Raw genomic sequence first — 24,289 nt, forward strand, 5'->3', positions numbered from 1 at the left:
TAGCTACCTTCCAATCCATGGGTACTGATCCTGAGTCTAATGAGTTCTGGAAAATAATTCTTAAAGCATCTGCTATCTGAATGTCCACTTCTTTAAGTACCCTAGGATGTAGATTATCAGGCCCTTGGGATTTATCGGCCTTCAATCCCATCAATTTCCCCAAGACCATGTCCTTAGAGATACTGATTTCTTTCAGTTCCTCCCTTGCATGAGTCTCTATTTTCCCAACATCCTTGGGAGGTTATTTGTATCCTCTCTCGTGAAAACAGAACTAAAGTAAGAATTTACATGGTCTACCATTTCCTTATTCCCCATTATATATTCCCCTGATTCTAACTGCAAGGGACCTACTCTGGATTTCACCAATCTTTTCCTCTTGACATACCTGACCTTTCCTCTTGTAGAATATTACTTGATATGATGATCCGAGCAGAGTTTTTCTTTGAATTCCATCCTTGATTTTATCATACAGGACTTTCTCCCCAGGAATAATATGATACTTCACCTGGAAAAGAAAGCACTATGGTTTATACAGCACAACTCTCACTAAATGATATGGCACAAACACTCCGAGAAAGAGCTCCTGCAAATACAGCAGGAACAGCATGCTATTTTGTCCCATTAAAATGCTGATTAAACAGGAATGGAAAGAACATTCGCTATTTATATCTTCCAACAGAATCACAAAGTTCAGATCCTTTTCTTCTCAAAGGTAATGAGGTTTGGCTTTAAAATGATCCAGGCCTCACAATTAGACCGTCAAACAGAACATTCAGCACCCAACGGATTGAAGTCCACTTGGATTGGAAAAAAAAATCACGACAGAGAATCATGGCAATAACAGGAAACGTACCAGCTGCTCGATATTCTCAACTCTGTGGTATTCTTCAAGTATAGCATCTTCTGGTATTAATACAGTGTACTGTTTGGAGTATTCCAGCTCATCAACTAGATGGTATTGCTAAAGAAAAAAGGACAAAAATTGGTGTTTACACTTGAAGTTAATATTAAACGTGATTTATTCTGCAGCACAAGAAAAAAAAAGCTTTTCCTGTGCCAGACTTTACCAGAAAACAGGCACTTTATGAACAATAATTGCCCAAGATTCAATTTCAGATCCATGCTACTGGCTGAGTCATTTGAGGAAGTGGTACTTGGGGAATTGCAATTTGAAGATTCCTTTATTGTCAAGAAATAGAACAGAACACGAAATTGCCTTCTTCCTGCCAGAAGGCATCGCCCAACTCTGCTTACTGAAAGAGAGAAAGAGAAGCAAGAGAGTCCCTTCAGAGTCACTAGGTGTCCATGGATTCGCCTCCAGTGCTCCTGCAGCCGCACAGATTCCTGTTTGATTCATCAGCAATCCGAGTTCCAGATCCAAACACCATCATCCTTTTTTAACAGGCTGTTTAATGTCTATACGAAGCTGCCGTAATTATTTGATATCTTCATTTTTTGGGATTTGGGTATTCCGGTCATTTATTTTTCATCTCTAATTGTAGTGGAACTAATGGCTTACTGCCTGATTTCTTTGGCTTGGCTTCGCGGATGAAGATTTATGGAGGGGGTAAAAAGTCCACGTCAGCTGCAGGCTCGTTTGTGGCTGACAAGTCCGATGCGGGACAGGCAGACACGATTGCAGCGGTTGCAAGGGAAAATTGGTTGGTTGGGGTTGGGTGTTGGGTTTTTCCTCCTTTGCCTTTTGTCAGTGAGGTGGGCTCTGCGGTCTTCTTCAAAGGAGGTTGCTGCCCGCCAAACTGTGAGGCGCCAAGATGCACGGTTTGAGGCGTTATCAGCCCACTGGCGGTGGTCAATGTGGCAGGCACCAAGAGATTTCTTTAGGCAGTCCTTGTACCTTTTCTTTGGTGCACCTCTGTCACGGTGGCCAGTGGAGAGCTCGCCATATAACACGATCTTGGGAAGGCGATGGTCCTCCATTCTGGAGACGTGACCCATCCAGCGCAGCTGGATCTTCAGCAGCGTGGACTCGATGCTGTCGACCTCTGCCATCTCGAGTACTTCGACGTTAGGGGTGTAAGCGCTCCAATGGATGTTGAGGATGGAGCGGAGACAACGCTGGTGGAAGCGTTCTAGGAGCCGTAGGTGGTGCCGGTAGAGGACCCATGATTCGGAGCCGAACAGGAGTGTGGGTATGACAACGGCTCTGTATACGCTTATCTATACACTTCGGAACAGCGCTGTCTCTCCGCTCCCTCTCTCCGGGTCTGCACCAATGGTAGCGCTACCATTCTTTTTCGTGCCAATTTATGTCAGGCTTCAAAAGTTCAAGGATCAATGATTCACAAGAAGTCTGTGCTGATATCTCATATGGTGCGGTGGGAAACCAGTACTCGCTGTCAAAATACATATCTTTGTGGCTAATACAATACCAGAGGACAGTCTTACATATTGGAAGGCTTCAGAGGCTTGTGGCCACGCACAAGCTGTACAGCCCACCTTTTCCCCCGCAGAGAAGGGAGCAGCAGCTCCAGCTTCAGAGCTGGGATTTCCAGCCCAAGTATCCCTGGCTTGACAGTGGGTGCTAGGTGCTGGATACAGAGCTCATTCCCTATGTGAGGATTCTTTTTGGGAACAGAAGAAAATAGAAGCAGGAGTATGCTACTTGTCAACTTAAGCTTTTCCAATAATTCAATATGACAATTGCTGAACTGCCCCAGGACCCAATCCCCCCATGCCATTTCCCAGTAGCCCTTAATCACCAGATTTTTAAAGCATTTATATACCTCTCTTCAAACACCCTCAATGTTCCAGCCTTCAAACCCCTCTAGAGTAGAAAATTCAACAAGAAATTCCATGCACCTACTTTTTAAATGAAAATTCCCTTTATTTTTCCTCATTCAGGACTTTTCTCCTGCTGAAAACTTCTCAAAACCTACCCTGTCAAGCCCCCTTATGACCTGATTCAATTGTAGCATAATCAATAATATCAAGCAGACATGAAGCATGTGGTCAAAGGCTTTAATATCCTGAATCATCCAGCACATATCTACATGCTTCTGGCCTGGATCCAAGGCTGGTATTGAGGGAGGAGACTAGGGCTATCAGCCTTTATTGGGAGGAGTTACCAGGTCGGAGGTGGGTCAACCTGAGTAGTCCAGTGAGGTCCCCACCTGCATTACCATGTTCCATCACATCAATATCCTTATTTTTTCTAAACTCCAAAGAATATAATTTTAAATGTTCATAATGGGACAAGCTTCTCATCTCAGAAGTTAGCCTACATATCTAGGCCTCCAATGCTGGTAAATCCTTTATCAGAGAGGGAGGACATGCTTAAATAACATTTCAAATCAATTGCCCCAAATGATGTTCTGTTGCATTAAAAATGTCATGCAACAGAAAGAGGGATGTTTAGACCCACATCTAACCATACACATCTTGCAAAAGATCACCCTTAGCTTCTTTAATACAGCTCTACCCCCTTAAGACAAGACAGGTCATTAATTGGTCTGCAGATCATGAATAGTCCTGGAACAGGACCTGGTTAATGGAGTGAAAGAGTTGTACAACACACTAACAGAGCCATAGGCCCACCACATCCAAACCAATTGTTGCACCTATCTATTCTTTTCCCATCATCAATTTAAGTGCTTTTCCAGATGCTGCCCAAGTGTGGAGTATCTATCTCCATGTCATCAGGTTCCAATCATTTTATATAGAAAAAAAATCCCTCAGATCCACTCTAAACCTCTCATTTTATTCCTGTGTCCTCTTAACTCAGATATCCCAACAACAGGCAAAAGATTCTTGCTATCTATCCTGCACATAGTGTACAGTGCCTGACTCAATGTTCAAGCAAAGTTGCATGCTCCAAAGATCTCAGATAAAACTTGACAGCAGTTTCCCAACCACTGCATTGGTGCATGGTTTGAAATGATGGTGAACTGTAAAGAAGTGGAGTATTTCATTTCACCCAAATGACCACCAGACATTTTTAAAATATTCTAAGATCTCGATTCATTGATTGTCATGTAATAATAAGAACAAGTTAAATTACATGAAACTGCCTTCTGCTTGCCAGAAGGCAAAGAGTCGCCATTAGTGTTGCCCAACGCCCCTTACAGTACAACAGAAAGAGAAGCAAAAGTCCCTTCAGTGATTGCAGTTGCAGGATTTTTGTTTTAAAACACTGTCAGCTTCTCAAACAGACTATTTAATGCTTGTACAGAGTTGCTGACATTAGGACCGGGCAGTTATACCCTTCAGAACAGCGCTGTGCCTCCGCTCTCTGGGATCTGCACCAGCTGCAGCACCAAAGTTCTTTCTGCTTTTATTACTTACCACCTTAAGTGATCTCATGTGTACATTGTGTATATTTTTATTTGCATTACCAATACATGGTAATTCTGCTTCGCCCACAGGAAAAAGAATCTCAGAGAGTATGTGATGCCATGTATGTACTCTGACAATAAATCTGAAAAAGCTGATCAGGCAACACACAAACTTGGCAATGTTTCTGATTTACCTGTAATAACTGTTTGAAATGAGAGTACTGAGGCAATTGTTCCAGAAGGTCCAGCAAACTGGGAGGAAATGATGGCAAGTTTTCCAAAGGAGGAATCAAAACCTACATGTGAAAAGATAGAGTAAATGAAAGCAACTTGGAAATCCTCACCTACCTTTTGCAAGTTAACATAGAATAATAATTCTATGCAAATATACATCATGAGTAACAACAATGGCATTAAACAGAGCTACACAAGATTTAATTTCACTTCCAAAATTGGGTGATCTATGGCTAAAATTCCAAAAATATCGAACAGGGCCCCAACTTCTTTCAAAACCACTTGTGTCCAGTTTCAAATGGATGTGGAACAAGGAGGTGACCAGTTTGCTGGGAGCAGGTTGGCAACATGCCTTCATTTTCACAATCATTCCCCTTTTATTAAGCTCTCGTTAGATCATTTTCCTGGGTGTTACTGGAACACCAGATGTGAAAGGCAGTGAGAAGGGCTATTAGACATGTGAATTTAAACCATTGCTTGTGAGCCAAATAAAAAAGACAAGGAAGTTTTCCTTCAGGCCATTACCCACCAGGAAACTTCCCTCTGTAATCTGCTTTCCTTGCACACACCACCCATTTTATCGGACTCTTCTCCCACCCCATCACCTTCTACTCCTCCTCAAATCAATCAAATTTTAATTTTTTTTTGGACACACAACATGGTAACAGGTACCCAATTACACCCAATTGACCTACAACCCCCGATACATTTTAAAAAGTGGGAGGAGACTGGAGTCCCTGGAGAAAACCCACACAGACATGGGGAGAACATACAAACACCCGATTCCAACTCTGATCACTGTAAAAACATTGCATTAACCACTACGCTAATTGTGCCGCCACATCTACTCCCACAGCTCAGAATCAGAATTAGAATCAGAATTTATTGCAGTGAAAAAGTCACAAAATTCATTGTTTTGCGGCAGCGTCACAGTACAAGCATTCATATAGAACCATAGAACATTACAGCACAGAAACTGGCTGCTTCAGCCTTTCTTGTCTGTGCCAAACCAGTTTTTTTGTCTAGTCCCACTGATCTGCACCCAGTCCACAGCCCTCCATACGTCTCCCATCCATGTACCTGTCCAATTTCTTCTTAAATGTTAAATTTGAACCTGCATTCACCACTTCAGCTGGCAGCTCATTCCACGCTCTCAGCAGTCTCAGTGTGAAGAGGTTCTCTCTAAAGCTTTCCCCTTTCACCCTTAATCCATATTCTCTGGTTTGTATCTCACCTTCCCTCAGTGGAAAAGGCCTACCTACATTTATTCTGCATATCCCTCTCATAATTTTAAATACCTCTATCAAATCTCTCCTCATTCTTCTACACTCTATGGAATAAAGTTCTAACTTGTATAACCTTACCATGTAACTCAGTTCCTGAAGTCCCAGCAACATCCTAGTAAATCTTCTCTGCTCTCTTTCTATCTTATTGATATCCTTCCTGTAGTTTGGTGACCAAAACTGCACACAATACACCAAATTAAGCCACCTTACAAAAATAAATAAAAATAGTGCATGATAAGTCAAAGTAAGGCCATGTCTTTGGTTCATTGATCATTCAGGATCTGATTGCATCAGGGAAGAAGCTGTCCTTGTGCCACCGAGTGCTTGTCTTTCAGCTCCTATACCTTTTTCCGATGGTAGCAGAGTGAAGATAGCGTGGCCTGGGTGGTAGGGTACTTGAAGATAGAGGATGCTTTCTGAAGACACCGCTTCTTGTAGATGTTCTCAATAGAATGGCCTGGTGCTCCTGATGTTGCAGGCCGAGTAAACAACCCTCTGGTTTTCTTGTCCTGAGCATTGACACTTTGTAGCAGAGAGTGATGCAACCAGCCAGAATGCTCTCCACATTATACCTGTGGAAGTTTTTATGCATCTTTGATGACATACCAAATCTCCTCAAACACCTCACAAAATATCGCTGCTGACAAGCCTTCTTTGTGATTGCATCAATGTGAAGGCTCCAGGACAGATCCTCGGAGATGTTGACACCCAAGAATTTGAAGTTCTTGACCCTCTCCATTACTGAGCCCTCAATGAGGACGGGTTTGCGTTCACCTGACTTCCTCCTGAAGTCTAGAATCATCTCCTTAGTTTTGCGAATGTTGAGTGCAAGGTTGTTGGTGTGATACCACTCAATGAGCTAATCTATCTCCCTTCTGTTTGCTTCCTCATTGCGCATTGTGATTCTGCCAACAACTGTGGTGTCATCAACAAATTTGTAGATGGCATTGGAATTATGCCTGGCCACACAGTAGAGCAGTGGGCTATGCATGCATCCTTGAGCTCTGCCTGTGTTGATAGTCAGTGTGGATAGTTGACAGCTTCTCTGCCCAGCAAGCTACATCACAGGTGCAGACTGATTCTGGGGGAGTTCTCACTCCACAGCCTGCTGGCCCGTCAATCAGGCCAGCAGACACCCAAAAGGAATCATTTGGATGTCATGGGAATGCATGCTTCCCAATTTCAAACTCACCCCTTCAGTTCCCACTGCTATTCCCACAGTAAACAAGCTAATATCCTAACTACTGCACCATTCCCAAAACACAACCAGGCCAATCAGCTAATTTTCATTGTTTGCAAGCTTCTCAACTTTTGCCACTCATCCTGTCATTATGTTGTTACAAGTCCAGAGGACCCCAAAACTCATCAGCAATAGAAATTCACCAAGACAAATGGTAACAAAAGTTGCTTTTAATTTCTTTAAACATAAAAACTGAATCAAACTTTAGCTTATTACTATTAACTTAACTTAACCTAACTTACTCTCTTTTAATTCTAAGCACACGTGTATGTAATGTGTATCTGTTTAAGAAAGTTCTTTGCTTTAATAGTCCAATCATTTACTTCTTACTTCTTCAAGTTCACTGGTATCAGGCAATTCTTATACTGTGCACAGAATTTAACATCTATGAATTTTCACCAGGATCTGGTGCTTAAAGGTAAAAGATTACCATGCAGGAATGTTCTTGTTGGTTTCAGAGAGAGCTGTGACTCATTGGACACACATAAATGGATCCCTTCTGATCAGCCACTTTAGTACCTTGCCAAATAAACTTGCCCATCATGGGTTTTCCAAATGATATCCTCTTCTTCCAGGTCACCACAGAGTTCCTCTTGTTTCCCTTACTTCAGAAGAAACACTCTAACCAGCCACTTCCTCTTGTAATGACTACAAGGGTTTTCAACAGGCTGAACTCAGAACTCACAAACCATCTTCAAAATGGGGTTTTCAACAAGCCTGCCAGCTTGCCATGTTGCAGCCTCAAAAGCCACTGAAGAACTCAGTTCTCCTTTCTCTCACTCTCTGTCACACACACACACACACACACACACACACACACACACACACAAAGATAAAGCCTGTTTTTTTTCTCTCTCTGCTTTTTAAAAACCAGAGCACCTCCCCAAGGCTCCAAACCCAATCTTTGAAAGATCTTTATCAGCACTTGAGCCTGGGCTTTGATCCATTTGCACCTGCTTCTGAAATTTCATTGTCTTTGCAAAGGCTCTGGTGCATCAATGTCTCACTTTCAGCAAAGCTCTTGCATTTTAAATGAGATCTCTTTTGTGAAGTGTTTCTCTATTTGTGAAGTGACCTACAATCTATCTCTTTTAAAGACATATTTATATATAATATAATGCATAACAATATTTTTACATTCCTTTTTTCATTATCTACCCCTTCAATGCTTCTGTGATATTTGCCCCTGCCACACCTCTTACTGAGTTGAGTCTGAATTATAAACTGAATTTTAATGTTTTCTTGCTTTGAATGAATACAAATAACATTTTTTATGCATTGGATTTTGGAAAAGAATTCTTTCATCACCTGAAGTTGGAAGCTACTGGACACATATCAACCTCTGAATAAAACATGATATGCTTGAGTCAAGGAATACAGGGAATTTGAGTCCAAAACCTAACCAGACCCCCTCCACCACCACTCTCCTCAGCCTGGCAGAACTTGTACTGACCCTCAATTACCTCTCCTTTGGCCCACCCCACTTTCCTAAAGTCACAGGTGTATCAATGGATACTCACATGGGTCCCAGCTATGGCTGTCTTTTTGTTGAATGTGTGGAGCAATCCATGCTGCAACCCTACATGACAAGGCTCCTGAACTCTTCCTCTGCAATACTGCTGACAACATTGGTGGTTCCTCCTGCAACCATTATGAACTCATCAACTTTATCCACTTTGCTGCCAACTTTCACCCTGATCTTAAATTCACTTGGTCTCTCTCTGAAGACTCTCTCCCCTTTCTCAATCTCTCTGTATCCATCTTGAGAGTCAAACTATCTGCATATATCTTCTATAAATCCTCCAACTCCCACAGTCACCTTGACTGCACCTCTTCCCACTCTGTCTCGCGTAAGGATTATATTCCTTTCTCAAATTCTTCCATCTCTGCCATATCTATTCCCATGGCATCTACATCCACATCCACACAGGCTTCTACACAATCACCACTAACTACAATGGGATCCCACCACCAGACAGAAGCTTTTTTTCAAATATTTTATTTTGAGAATTTTCAATCAACATGCATTCAAAATGAAGAATAAAAAAAAAATCTATTTCAATAATATTAACAAAATAATTCAAATATCAATCTGCTTGTCGATATTAAAGAAAGTGAGACAAGAGAGTCAATGTGATTCAATGATTATAAACAAATAAAAATTATTATTACAATAATACTACAAAAATGCAAATTCAATGTCCGTGTTGAACCAAAGGGAGAAAAAGATCAATGAAATAGGGAGAATGATGAACAAAATAAGAGGAACCTCCCACCTCCCAAGAAACAAGAAGAAAAGAAAAGTAAGAAAAGAGAAAGAATAAGAAAAAGATTGGCTTCACCATCTAGGATAAACCCCACTCCACACAAGGGACAAATAACCTGACTTATCTTGGGTCCTCGGTGCTGAAAGCATGGGGGGAAGAATCGCTAAAGATTTATCCCGATGTACCTTAGGTATGAATTTCATATTTTTGAAAATGCATTATCCCTGTTTGAGGTTATAGATGATCTTCTCCAAGGGGAACAAAATTATGCATTTCTATCTTCCAGCAGGATAAATCTCATTGGGAATCAGATTTCCAAGTAACTGCTATGCATTTCCGAGCCACCACTAAAGCGAACTTAACAAATTTTAATTGATATTTTGACAGCCTCATTTTAGGTCTTACGTATTATAAATTCCCCAATAAAAATAATTCAGGTTCCTAAGGGTATCGAATTCTAGTATTTTTTTTTCCAGGAGATTACCCAAATCTTCCAGAAAGCCCTCATTTTAGGGCATGACCAGTTTGAATGCAAGAAAGTACCTATTTATTGACCTCATTGAAAATATTGGTCTGATATTTCTGATTTCAATTTATGTAACTTATAGCTGATACAAGAAGTTATATTGCACCAGCCGATACCTTATGTTAATCATGTTGTCCCAACATAAGTTGGACCAACAAAATGGATCAATTTCTATACCACAAATCTGATTCCCACCTTTGTCTTGATTTATCAAGCCTTTGTTTAGGGGTTCCCACCTGAAGTATGGAATACATATTTAAAATAATGTTTTTTGTTCTCCCCTTTCAAGCCAGAGTCTCTATTTTGCTACCTTGCAGTAAGGTTAGTGCTGGACCCAATTTGTCTCTTAAATAAGATCTTAACTGAAGATAGCAGAAAAAAATATTTATTTAAAACTCCATATTTATTACTTATTTGCTCAAATGTCATAAATTTTCTGTGCTTATAACAATCCCGAATAAACTTGACCCCTCTCTGGGACCAAGTGTCCGGGATTTTATTATCAATCGTTAATAAAATTAACGTATTTTGAGCCAGGCGTGATTTAGGTGAAAGACCCCCCTTGTCCCCATTTTGACCCATTAATATTATTCCAAATTGTGATTATATACTTTAATATGGTTTCTTTAGGGTCAGATAATAATTTAGAATTCCATTTATATGTAAGGTTTTCTGCTGTCCCCTTACCAAACTGATGCAACTCCGATTTTACTCATGAAGACTTGTCTCCTCCATCAAAGAGGGAAGTAACAAACTTCAAATGGGTTGCCCAAAAATATTTTTTGAAATCCGGAAGTGTTAATCCTCCCAATTCATAATTCCAATAGAGACTCTGGAAGGCTTACCTTTCCATAGAAACTTCCTGATGTGTTTATGAAGGTTTTGAAAGAATCTCTGAGGTATAGGAACAGGCAAACTTTGAAAAAAATATTGTACTCTAGGCAACACATTAATTTTAATACAGTTGACCTTTCCAACCAGTTATTGGAAGGATCACCCATTTATTAAGATCCTCCTCAATTTTCTGAACCAAGGGAAGATAATTCAACTGATATAAATTCTGCAGGTTGTTATCTACCTTAATTCCTTAATATTTAATCCTATTGAGTTGCCACTTAAAATGAAAATTTCTCTTAATTTGTTCACAATTTCCACCCGTAAATGGCATAACTTCGCTCTTGTCCCAATTAACTTTATAATCCAATATAATCCCCAAATCTTCCAAATTAGACTGTAATTTTTGTAATGAGTTAATTGAACAGCATCAGTTCTTCCTGATTGATCCTGAAACCCTTTATGTCTGGATCGACATGGATGGATTCTGTTAACGGTTCAATAGTCAGGAGGAAAAGAACTGGAGATAACGGACAACCTTATCTGCTAGATCTGGGCAGTGGTAATGCTGATGAAATTTGACCATTACTTACTACTTTAGCTTTAGGCTCAGAATATAGAGCTCTAACCCAATTAATAAAGGCTTGTCCGAGACTAAATGTTTCTAGCACTGAATAAAAAGTCCTACTCCAGTCTGTCAAAGGCTTTCTCCCATTTAGAGCCACGGCAACACTCAAGTCATTTCTTGTTTGTACCAGACACATGTTCCCCTTTCTTCTCTCTCTAGATTGCACAGGAATCACTTCCCTGGTGATTCCCTTGTCCATTTATTTCTTCCCACTAATTGCCACCTTGGTACTGACCACTGAAACCGCAAGAAGCACTGCACCTTGTGCTCACACCTCTTCCCTCATCATCATTCAGAGCTCAAAATAGTCCTTGCAAGTGAAGTAACACTTCAGTTGTGAATCTGCAAGGGCCATTTACTACATCTGATGCTCCCAATGCAGCATTGACAACATCAGAGAAACTGATCACAGACTGGGAGATCACTTAGTTGAGCACCTTCGTTCTCTCCACTGCAACAGCAAGCACCTCCCAGTGGCCAACCATTTTGATTCCACAGACCGACATATCTGTCCAAGATGGCCAAGACCTCATGTACTGCCAAATCAAGACCATCCACAAATTGGAGGAAAACACCTTATGATTCACCTCAGCAGTCTCCAACCAGATGCCATCAACATAGACTTAATTTTTAAGCCCTTCCCTGTCTCCTTTCCTCCAGCTCTCAACCCACTTCCCTGCCTTCTCCAATTAGAGAGTTACCTTCTTAGCCCTATCACTTCTCAGTCTCTTTCTCTTCTCCCTCCCACCTGTATCCACCTCTTACCTGTTAGTTTGTGCTCCTCCCCATCCCTTTTCTACCTCCTTTTTATTCAGGAATCTACCTGTTCCTCCATATTCTTGAAGAAGGGCTTAGGGCCGAAATGCTGATTGCCTTTTCCTTTCTATGGATGCTGGGTGACCTGCTGAGTTTCTCCAGCACTGTTGTATATTGCACTAGACTCCAGCATCTGCAGATTTTCTTACTTTAAAACTTTAACATTTATTTTATTCATAGAACTTGCTATTAAAATTAGATTGCATACTGGATAATACAAGTTTCACTTTTCACTGAATGGCATTGTTAACCAAGACAGAAGGAGTTCACATAGCATCAACTAGAATCTACTTGGTGAGAGTTAGAGAGTAAAATACATCTTTTCCTCTCCTTCCAATTTCCCTTTCCCTTGAGGAAAATTTATTGTAAAACTGAATCAAATGAAGTGATAGAAAGCTGCAGTCAGTGTATAAAAGGAAGCAGAAAATACAAACCTTCCACTTTTCATTGACAGGTAATTTCTGAAGGGCAAAATATGTTAGTTCCGAGAAACCCTTGGCCCAGCATTGTCTAATGCAGCTCTGTTAAGCTGGTTTTAATTAGTCAGGCACTTTTTATGACAAGTTAAATCTGTCCAAAAGGAATAAGAATATATTTGGTTGCAAAAGAATGTTGACAGTGTCTGGAGATGGGGAGTATCACACTTCCCTGCAGTGAAACCCAAAATCTCACAGCTGCCTTCCAATCTTGAATCATATCCTTTTGAAAAATGTTGAGGTATTCTTTTAAACACCACAATTCTCTGAAGAAAGCCTTCCATCATTGCAAATTCATTTTGTGACCCATGAAAGCACTTTCAAGCTATCCTGGAGAGATAACTTAAGAGGCCATGCTTTAAGATTAATATATCAATTTTTATATGAAATCATCTAAAGCAAATAAAGAATGGGTAAAGTATGTACCTTATCAATAATATGGATGTAGCCATTCACTGCTGGGATATCAGGTGTTATAACTCTTGCTCCACAAATGAGTAAGCTCTAAAAAAGACAAATCAATGTTTCAATTATTTTTATGATGCAAACATTGTAAATTAGATCAAAATTAATTCCATTTTCCTTGTAACAGAAAAAGAAAATGAAAATATAGTCCAGATGAATTTCAACCCAAAACATCAAATTATTTCTCGACATGAAAGCTACCCGAACTACTGAGTTCCTTCCATGGTTTATTTTTTGCAAGAAAATATAAAACCTGTTGTATTTACACCAACAGTGAAAGTGCTTTAAGTTGGGAAATTTATCTGGATTCTTTACCTTAAAAGCTCAATTTATCCAACCCCATCACAAGGGTTGCTGTAATTTTGATGCCACTTACACTTGTCACAATTTGTTGTGACAGGCTCATTATGCTATCCATATCCTACGTAAGTGGGACAGAAAACACGTGAAAATAGCATGCATCTTACGATGCATGTATCTGGTGAGCTAGGGGCAAATAAACAGATGTTCAGATATAAGGGGGAGCATTATTTCAAAGTCTTGGAGTCAAGAATAATTCAACTCAGAAGGAGTAGGAACAACAAGCAGATGTTGCAGGAACTCAGCAGGTCAGACATCATCTACTCGTGTAGTGAGTCAGTCATATTCCGGTTCAAGACCCTTTGTTCAGTCTCCCTACCCATGGATGTTGCTTGGCCAGTCGAGTTCTTCCAGCATCTTTTTGTTTGCTCAGGGTTCCCTTATCTGCAGTGTTTGTGTTTCTCAGAGCAAATTACCTGAAGGATGGTTACCCACCCACATCTGTAATATTCAAGAGCAATTTCTCAAATATTTTGACTGGACAAAGGTATGCTATATAATATTAGGAAAAATGAAGTGAGCCCATTTTATTTCATCTGTACCTGTTAAATTCATATGGGATGAGACAGAATGATGTAAAAACAAAAAAACAAGAGTGAAATGGAAAGAGAAAAAGGAGCAAGAGAGACACAGAAAGAGAGAAAGGGGCAAGACAGACATGGAGGGACAGAAAGGGGAGAGAAAGGGGTGATACACTATCAATGATTCTTGTCAGACTAGAGTCACGATTAATAAGCTTTAATCACTATAAACTGCAGGCACTTCTCACATGTTGCTGGTCTGGTTCCAAGGCAGGTACTGAGGGAGGGGATTGGGCATAACCACCTTTATGAGAATTCTCAGGGGAGGAGTTACGGGTGGCCCAGCCCATACGATACATGGGTATTAGACAGCACTAGCAGTTTTCCACCACATTCACCCTTTCTTTTTAAACAGAGTCCAGCAGGGTGAATTACAGGTTCAGCCTGTCTGGTGGTCTTGTTGCGACCTTCGTAGCGCCACCTGTGGTTCAGCTGTTGGCTCCTGAGCAGTGTTTTGTGTGACAGGGTGGGTATCTGGTAGCTGAAGAGTTAATAGGGTCAGGGGAGACGGCGGGGCCCCAGGTGCCTTTGGCGGGTCAGGTACCTGATTCTGTTGCCAGTAGTCATGGGGCGGGGGGGAACTGGTTGGTTGATCATGGGGTTCCTGCACGCACCAGGTTCCAGATGGAAACAGGGTCTTTCTGACCATCCTGGTACTCAACTAAAACGTACTGGGGGGTTTGTGTGGAATGGATCTTCTCAACCAGGGGATCTGCCTTATGGCTTCTGGGGTGTCTTCAGAGCAGGAAGGGTCCTGGGGTCATCAGCCAGAATGGCAGCGTGGTTCCCGATGCCAACTTCCTGGGGAAGGAAAAGAACTTTTCATGTGGAGTAGTGTTTGCAGCAGAACAGAAGAGGGACCTGGTAGGGTGGAGCACCTCTGAGAGGACATATTGCCACTGGAAAATGGGGAGGCCTTTCGACCTGAGGGCTAGGAGGATTGCCCTCCAAATGGTGGTGTTTTCCCTTTCCACCTGTCTTTCCTTCAGGGATTGTAGCTTGTGATTCTGCTTGTGGCTATAACCTTGGCCAGCATGTACTGGGAAAACTCGTCACTCATAAAGGAGGACACCCAGTCACTATGAATATAGCAGGTGAACAGGTTGTGCAGTGCCTTGATGACTGTGGCCGTGGTCATGTCTGGGCAGGGGATGGGGAACGGGAAACATGAATACTTGTCGACGACGTTGAGAAAGTACACGTTTCGGTTGGTGGAGGGGAGGGAGCCCTTAAAGTCCATACTCAGTCATTCAAAGGGGCAGGTGGCCTTAATCAGGTGAGCTTCCTCTGGCTGGTAAAATTGTGGTTTGTATTCTGCTCAAGCCGGGGAGTTCTGGGTCAATTCCCTAATGTCCTCAGCCAAGTAGGGGAAGTAGCGAGCTCTAACAGGGTGGTAGAGTCTGGTGACCCCGGGATGGCAGAAGTTGTTGTGGAGGGCTCGGAGGCAGTCTATCTGCCTTGACGCATGTTCCCTGGGACTGGGCATCGGGAGGCTCATTGAGCTTCCAGGGCCGATATAAGATTTCATAATTGAAAGTGGATAGTTCATTTCTCCACTTCAGGATCTTGTCGATCTTGATTTTTTTTTCCCCGTTGTTTGTTACTGAACATAAAAGTGACTGCAGATTAGTCAAATAGCAAGGTGAATGGTTTGCCAGCCAAGTAGTGCCTCCAGTGGTGCACTGCTTCCACGATGACATGAACCTCCTCCTCTATGGCCAAGTGCTGGAGTTTGGGGCCCTGGAGGGTGCAGGAAAAGAATGCTATGGGCCTGTCTGCCTGGTTAAGTGTGGCAGCCAGGGCAAATTTGGATGCATCACTCTCCACCTGGAACTGGATGGATTTGTCCACAATGTGCATTGCCACCTTCGCGATGTCGTCCTTGATGTGTGTGAAGACCTCTTTGACTTATGCCTATGGGGAAAGGTGGTTGTTTTCATCAAGTGGTGGGCCTTAACTGTGTAATTAGGGACCCACTGGGTATAATAGGGGAAGAACCAAGCACCTTTTCAGGGTATTGAGCCCTGGGACAGTGGGAGTTATAGTAGGGTGGCGCATATGGTCAGGTTGGGCCCAATGATTCCATTCTCCACCATTTTGCTAAAGGCTCTGATCAGCCTTTACTAGGAATCTCCGGCAAATGTGATCAACTTGAAGGGGGGTGGCACCTTCGCATCAGTTCCTCTAAGTAGACTGCAGCAGAAACAACTTTGCAGCCACAGTTTTGCCCCAGATCGCACAGGACCTGCATATACTGGTCCACTGGTTCACCAGGTGCTTGTCTGCGACGGCACAGAAGATACCTGGCATAGATGACATATGTCAGTGTTTGGTACTGTTTCTGCAGGAGCTCCATAGCAGCCGTGTAAGTACTGCAGTCTCTGATTGTTTGAAAAATGTGTTGCCCGACCTGTGTGAAGAGCAGATTCCATTTATCTTCTTTGCTCTGCACGTTGTTTCATCTCATGAAGGTTTGAGGCAGTACAGCCACTGGTCAAATTTTATGGAGGCCTCCGGAGCTTTAGGGTCGGTTTCCAGTTTATCCGCCTGTATTGCGTTATCCATGGCAGGTTTTAATCACCATAAACTGCAAGCACGTCTCATATGTTGCTGGCCTGGTTCCAAGGCAGGTACTGAGGGAGGGGTTTGGGTGTAACCACCTTTATGGGAATTCTGAGGGGAGGAGTTACAAGTGCAGAGGTGGCCCAGCCCATACAATACATTTGTATTAGACAGCAATAGCAGTTACACAGTGGTTCCACCATAAGGGGGTGAGAAAGGGGGAGAGAAAGAGAGAGGCAGAGGCAGAGAAAGAGTGAGAGAGAGAGAGAAAGAGAGAGAGAGAGAGAGAGAGAGAGAGAATGACAGTTATTCACTTGGCCTTTTAACCCAGTGGGTATGCTGGAGTACTTCCTCATGCATACTGCTCTTTTTGCTCTCTGATCAATGCCATTAATTCATGCCAGCTGAGTGGCCCCGAAGAAATTCCCCTTAACCGAAGGTTGATACACAGTATATGCAGCTCAAGCATAATTTTCATTGTCATCACATGAAAGATTTGCAGAACTGTTAAAAAGGGCCAAGACTGTTCTAGGCTGTGTGCCACTAAATTGTCCTTACAACCTTTGAAGGTTCAGCTCATCACTCAATTTAAAGGTGGATCTTCTTCTTCAAAAGTGGCCAGGCTGGAATTCTGCTTGGATCAGTTTTCACCAGGGGAGCAGGATCCATGGAAATTCAGATGTTTTATGTTTTAAGAACAACAAAAGGGGGAAATTAATCCTCAACACTTCTTTACTCCAAACATTTCTAATAATAGTGATGATGAGTTATAGCTTCTTATTCATCAAATGAAAGTCCTGCAGTTGATGAACATTATACATATATAGAACATTATAGCACAGTACAGGACCTTTGGCCCATGATGTTGTGCTGACTTATATAATCCTACTATTCAATCTAAACGTTCCCTACTTCACACACATAACCCTCTATTTTTCTTGCATCCATGCTTTTGAATGTCCCTATTGAACCAGTTCCCATCACCACACCTGTCAATGTACTCCAGGCACCCACTATTCTGGGCAAAAATAAATATACCTCTGATGTCTCCCCTGGACTTCCTTCCCCTCACCTTAAAGAATGTCCTCTGGTATTTGCTACTGTTGCCCTAGGAAAAAGGTGTTGGTTGTCCACCCTATCCACACCTCATAATCTTGTAAATCTCTATTAAGTCTCTCCTCCTTCTTCACTCCATAGAGGAAAGCCCTAACTCTGTTAACATTGCCTCATAAGACATGTTCTCCAATTCAGGCATCATCCTGGTAAATCTCCTCTACACCCTCTCCAAAACTACCACTATCCTACCAGTAATGAAATGACCAGAACTGAACACTAAGTGTGTGAATAGTGATTAATTAGGGCTTCTGACATAAGAGCGAAAAAAATCTCAAGGAGCTTGTTTCAACCTGGATGTTTTCATCAAGGCAATGAAAGTACTTACTTATTTCTATGAAACAAATCCTGCAACATTTACCGAAATATTGTAACCTGCACATCTTTCAAATACTCTAAATAAGCTACCAGGATTGATATAAACGCTTAAGTAGAAACTAGTGATCAAAATGGACACAGTCACAATGGCACAGTCATCTCAGTCAGTGGAATTTTCCCATTCAGAGAACATTATTCTGAGCAGATTCAAAGTTCTATCACATTTACAGAGCAATTTGCTGGGCACCCATATAACTGACAAGTCCTCTTTCATCAGAACATATCAAAATTAAAATGTCTGGAACAGTTTACTTTTAGTAGACACTGTACAACACTGCAGAAAATTGCCTTGCTATAATTTATTACAGTAAAACCCCTGGTATCCAGCACCTATGGGGATTGGTAGATGCTAGATAAGTGTATTTTCCGGTTGCTTGAGACTTACTGTTACAATGCCTAACTAATACACCTGCATTAAGAACAAACAGTTTAAAAGACAAAAATGCTCTGCTGTACCCTTACACTGAACAAATTTCACTTGCATGAATATATAAACCTTAAAGCATTTTACTTTATTTTGTCATATTCTATGAAAACATTTATTCGTTACTGAATCTGCTGGTTCCTCCCCCTCCACAGAGCCACCTGAAGGATGACTAATTTCTTCTTTCTTTGGCTTGGCTTCGTGGAGTAAGATTTATGGAGGGGTAAATGTCCACGTCAGCTGCAGGCCCGTTTGTGGCTGACAAGTCCGATGCGGGACAGGCAGACACGGTTGCAGCGGTTGCAAGGGAAAATTTGTGGGTTGGGGTTGGGTGTTGGGTTTTTCCTCCTTTGTCTTTTGTCAGTGAGGTGGGCTCTGCGCTCTTCTTCAAAGGAGGTTGCTGCCCGCCGAACTGTGAGGCGCCAAGATGCATGGTTTGAGGCGATATCAGCCCACTGGCGATGGTCAATGTGGCAGGCACCAAGAGCTTTCTTTAGGCAGTCCTTGTACCTCTTCTTTGGTGCACCTCTGTCTCGGTGGCCAATGGAGAGCTCGCCATATAACACGATCTTGGGAAGGCAATGGTCCTCCATTCTGGAGAAGTGACCTACCCAGCGCAGTTTGATCTTCAGCAGCATGGATTCAATGACTAATAACATTATAGATAATTAACCTCCTCTCCCCCAAGTTTACAGTTAAAACCTCTGACCAGGGTGCCCCTTACTAAGCAGGTATCAGGTGACACTTTAAGAGAGTCACCCCAATGGCTAGCGGCACCATCCTGGGCAACGCCACTGCTGTTTCACACAACTTTATTCAAACAGCTGCTATGATCAAAGCATGACCAAGGCACTTGCTGGCTGAATATTTGCTCCCATCTTCACCGAAGGTTTATGTGTTACTTCATAAAATATTTACTTTTACAATTTTAAAGTTAGTTCTTCATCTATTATTTTAATCTTATTTATTTTCTTTGTTTTTTTGCTCACTGCTTGAGGCTGCGGGTTGCTTGAATGCTGGGTACCAGGGGTTTAAATGTATTTAGGATTACTTGCAACATTATGGACGGTAGGAGATAGAGGATGGCTCATGCCAAAAACAAGGAAGTACCACAGGAAAGATCCCTGGCAAATACAATTTCAAGGGAGCAAAAAGTGCTTGGAAAGTTACATGAAGAGAAAGGTAAAATTAGCATTTGCTGTATTTACAAGAATTTTTAAAAAATGGCAGCATTGTAATGTCAGCACTGCCACTGATGCAGACTGGGAAAGCGAGAAGCGAAGATACAGCGCCGCTCCGCAGGGTTCTACTGTAAAGACTCTAAGAGGTCTGTTAGAGGTCTGTTAAAATCCTGCATCCACAGAGGTCTGTGTTCAAGTTGCTGGCATCTATGTTGGCAGCAGACACCTGGTGAGCAGCGGATTGGCACAGGGGCACCTGGAATGGGGAGAACACCCCTTGTTAAGAAGGAGAAGCCTACAGGGATAGCGACCATGGAGCAGACCGGTGAGGGGCTCAGTGGCTGATGGGCCCACACAGGTTGAAGGCTGTTGGGATTGGGAACTTGCGGTCAAAGGACTCACACAGGCTGTGGGCTGTTGAGAAGCCAGATTCATGGGAACCAGGTATCAGGACCAGGATTCAAGAGAGTGCTGAGGCCCAGAAGGACTCCTGAAGGGCCTTGGGCCTGAAGGGCCTGATCGTATCGAAGGCTTGGTTATGGAGCTCAGGCTGCCAGTGGTTTGAACAGGAGTCTGAACATGCAAAAGCACTGGAGGCAAATCCAAACACTCAGTCTCTCTGAAAGGGCTCTCTTTTGCTTCTCTTTCCCTTATTGTTAGGGGTGCTGGGCAATGCTCATGGAAAATTTTATTTGCTATTCAGCAGACATCAGTTGAAGTATATCATGTATATTACATTTTTAAATATTATTACATGCCAATAAAAAGAACTTTGAACTTTATTTGGTACAAAATTCTAAATCATGTTATCCTAGTCCTCTTAAATTTTACACCTAAAATTTACATGCTGTTGATAACGTTTCTCTTATGTATAAAAGTTAACTAATATAGCAAAAGCATTGTTCCCATGATAACAACTGCTTGCACAGAGTAAACTTAGGGATCTGTTATTACAAATGACAATGAAGCTGTAACTATGTTCACTAAAATGAATCCCAAAACTTTTAAAAGTCACTGATACTTTGGACTACTGATCTTTCAATTTAGCTATGGGGACTGATACAAAGACATGAATGAATACAAATTGGTGATCAAAATGTACCTAGCCACAAATAATCACAGTTATGCCAGCCAATAGAATCATCCTGTTTAGTGAACATTATCCTGATCATATTCTAAGTTCTATCACAATTAACAGTCCATAAACTCAGAAAATTGTTACTCTTGGTTTAAAATGATCGATGCATATCAGAGAGCTGGGGAGGGCTTGGGGATTGAGGCGATGTTGCAGATGGATGAGCAAAGATCATCTACTCACCCCATTCTCATTCTTTATTGGTAATCTGATAAATATGTTCATCGTTGATAAGTTATGTCCTTCAAACTCTCGCAAGTCATCCACTGTATGTCCACCCATTATAAAATGTGACCTAAAAGGTAACAAGTGCGAGAATTACAGCAGTTGCAATTTTCTTGTGTGGTTTCTTTCAGCCCTCTGAGACATAACTGAAAATAACTGTGTTCCCACTGAAGACACCAACAAAAATATTTCAAAGTAATGAGCATTAAAATAAAAACTCATGTTTTTAACAAAAATAGAATGGGCCTTATGCTTTTTCTGGTTTGTGTGTTTATTGCATTTATTTTTTTTCAGTTCAGAATAGAAATGTTTTGTCAATACTTAAATGCTGAAATATTGACTTTGCTAATGTATGAATACACATAGCTCGTTGTTTCTTTAGATTCACATTTACATGGCTTTACCTGACAGTATTATTGTTAGAGATAACCTGTTGAGTGCTCACAGAAGAACACTTCTAACTTTATATTCCTAATGTGACAAACTCAAACTTACTGTAACTGATCATTTTACATTTCATTAAACATTGGGGGGGTGTGGCAAGATGACATAAGGATCAGATGTGCCTTCCAGTCCTCTCCTGACTCTATCTTATTGTTTTGTCTAGAAATGCCCGTTAAAATTCTTTAAAAGTTTAGATAATTTCAGTGCTGTTAATTTAACTTATGATGGTACAATTGGTGGAAAATAGCAAAAAAAAACGACAACAGATCATCAAAAAACTACATTTTCCAAAAGTTCAAATTTTGGAGCCTACCTACAGGAAAGACACCGGGACTCAGCGTGAAATGGATCCCAGGAGAGAGGTACAGTGTTCGGATGTAGAGCTCTATGTTACATCGGTAGAGCCCCCTAAAGAGGGCGCCAAACAGCCTTTAGAACAAAGAGTTACTCAAAGGCATTTGTCAACTGTAGAGATGGCGCTGCAAACTGCATCTCTTGAGATACAAGAACCTATACAACTTGATGTACTGGGAGAATTTAATACATTATAGACTGGGGAAAACCCCGGCCAGCGTCCTCCAGTCATTGCTGGAGAGGCTGTGGCTGGGGTTTCCACACGCAGTCAAACTACAAGGAAGACAACCAGAATGAAGGAAGGAATAGAAGATCCTTTGGTTATGCAGAAGAAGCAGGAATCTGTTGAGCCAAAATCTCTTCCAATTGAAAAGATTTTTGTGAATCTTGAATCTAAATTATCTTATACAATGCAGGGATTATCCAAGATTATGACTGAACTTGGTACTAGGTTTAATACTTTGGTGAAAATACATTCTCAACAGATGGCTGAGTTTGGAGCTTTTAAGCTTGAAGTGAGAGATAAATTTAATTCATGTGAAGAAGATATAGACGAAATACGGGATCAAGTTTTTGATGTGACCAAAATGGTCAAAGACTTACAAACTCAAAATAAAAATTTGGTGAAAAAGATTGATTATTTGGAAAACCAATCCAGACAGAACAATATAAAGATTATTGGTTTGCCGGAAGGTATGGAGGGACTAGACCCAAGAAAATTTTTTACTGAATAGATTCCGCAGGTGCTGGGTCAAGAACATTTCCCGGAAGGTATAATACTGGAATGTGCTCACAGAGCCTTGGGTAGAAGACCTATTTCAGGTCAAAGTCCAAGACCTGTTTTGATTCGTTGCTTGAATTATTATGACAGAGAAATAATTTTACGAGTGGCTATTAGAAATGCACAACAGAGAAAATCACCCTTGATGATTCAAAATAATCGAGTTTTCTTCTATGCAGATTTGAGTCAAGAAGTTATGTTCCAACGACGGGAATTCAATCCTGCTAAAGAGTTGTTGTGGAAGAAAGGTTACAAGGCAACCTTTAGATATCCAGCTGTTTTGAAGGTTTTTCAAGATGGTTGCCAACCAAAGTTCTTTGATTCTCTAAAGGAAGCTATAGCATTTGCTCAAGAGCTGCCAATTACTCAGTTTCAACAGAGACATAGTCCGCTGCGATCTCTAAGGAGACAAGAGATGGAAGAAAAGAGCCGTGCTCCAAGAAGGAATGGTTGTAATGGTTGTAATCAGTTGGAGCTGATTAAAAGAAGAGTTGTCCTTTTTTTTTCTAATGTTTTTTTTTAAAAAAAAGGGATATTAAATAATGATGATGTTAGTTTAAGATGAAGTGAGAGTTGGGGGAGAGAACTGGATAGGCACTATTTCCTGAAAGTCATCTGCTACGTGTGAGTTATCTCACACCCAATTTTTTTTGGGCGTTACCGCATTGCGCGGTTTAGACGGGAGGGGGTATTTTTAACCTCCTGCCCATTTTTTTTCCTTTTTTTTGTATTATTAGATTAAAGAGTGAAGGGGTTTTTTTTTGTCTAAATATAAAAAAAGCATAAGTATTTGATTGTTTAAAAAACTAAAAATTTATGTGGTTTTTTTTGTAAAGTTTATTCAGTAGATAAGGAATATCTGAAATTTAAATGTGAATGGGATGGATAAGTTTTTTTTATATTTTTTCTTTAACTTTAAGGTGAAAGGAGTGGTAATTCTGGTGTATATTATTTTGCTATTTTAGTTATAGAACAAAGGGAATAATGGTGAAAGTTATAAATTGAATTGTACAATTCTTAATGAGGCTTGAATTTTGTTTGTGGTTTATGCTCCATTTGTTGAAGATATAGATTTCATTGTAGATGTGTTTTTATTATTTGGATATCTGAATTTTAACGTAATGATTGGGGATATTTAAATGTGGTATTGGAGCTTTTATTGGATAACTATTCAAGGGTAAAAGGGAAAAATGGTGGAAGAGTACTAAAATTGAATTGTACAATGCTTAATGAGGTTTGAATTTTGTTTTAAGATGGTGGTTTATGTGACTAATATGATGATAGATGTGAAGTTAGTTGATATTTGGTAAAGGTTTATCTCTATAGAGAAAGTTTTTTTTTCATCTTTTTTTTCATGCTACAATTTTTTTTAAGAATTGATTATTGTTTAAGAATTTTTGATAATGTTACTAACTTTACTAATTTTTTATATTAAGTTTGAGTTAAATATATGTTTCATCTTAACTCCGTTTGTTAAATATATGCATTTAAGTTTGATTTAAATATGTTTTTTAAGTCTGATATCTTAGTATTAATTACTTTTCTTTTTGTTAGTATTTTAATTGGTTATGTTTTTGTTTTTTTTTGTAAGTGGGTTTTTTTCTCACATATATTATTAATTTTATTAATTCTTCACTCTTTATTTTGGGGGAAAGTGGGGGGTTGGACTAATTTGAGTTGGGTTATT

At 40.7% G+C, this 24,289-nt stretch overlaps 1 protein-coding gene across 1 annotated transcript in view; it reads right to left on the minus strand.

Moving 5' to 3' along the window:
* stab1 (stabilin 1) overlaps positions 1-24,289 on the minus strand; it is a 240,380-nt gene that overhangs the window by 91,341 nt on the left and 124,750 nt on the right. The window contains exons 30-34 of the mRNA XM_069937203.1: positions 20,982-21,093; positions 13,026-13,103; positions 4,487-4,588; positions 854-961; positions 386-505 (exon numbers count right to left, since the gene is read on the minus strand). Coding sequence (XP_069793304.1) covers positions 386-505; positions 854-961; positions 4,487-4,588; positions 13,026-13,103; positions 20,982-21,093 — 520 coding nt within the window. The remainder of the gene's footprint in view (positions 1-385; positions 506-853; positions 962-4,486; positions 4,589-13,025; positions 13,104-20,981; positions 21,094-24,289) is intronic.

The sequence above is a fragment of the Narcine bancroftii genome, chromosome 5 (genome assembly GCF_036971445.1).
Source record: "Narcine bancroftii isolate sNarBan1 chromosome 5, sNarBan1.hap1, whole genome shotgun sequence".
NCBI classification, from domain to species: domain Eukaryota; kingdom Metazoa; phylum Chordata; class Chondrichthyes; order Torpediniformes; family Narcinidae; genus Narcine; species Narcine bancroftii.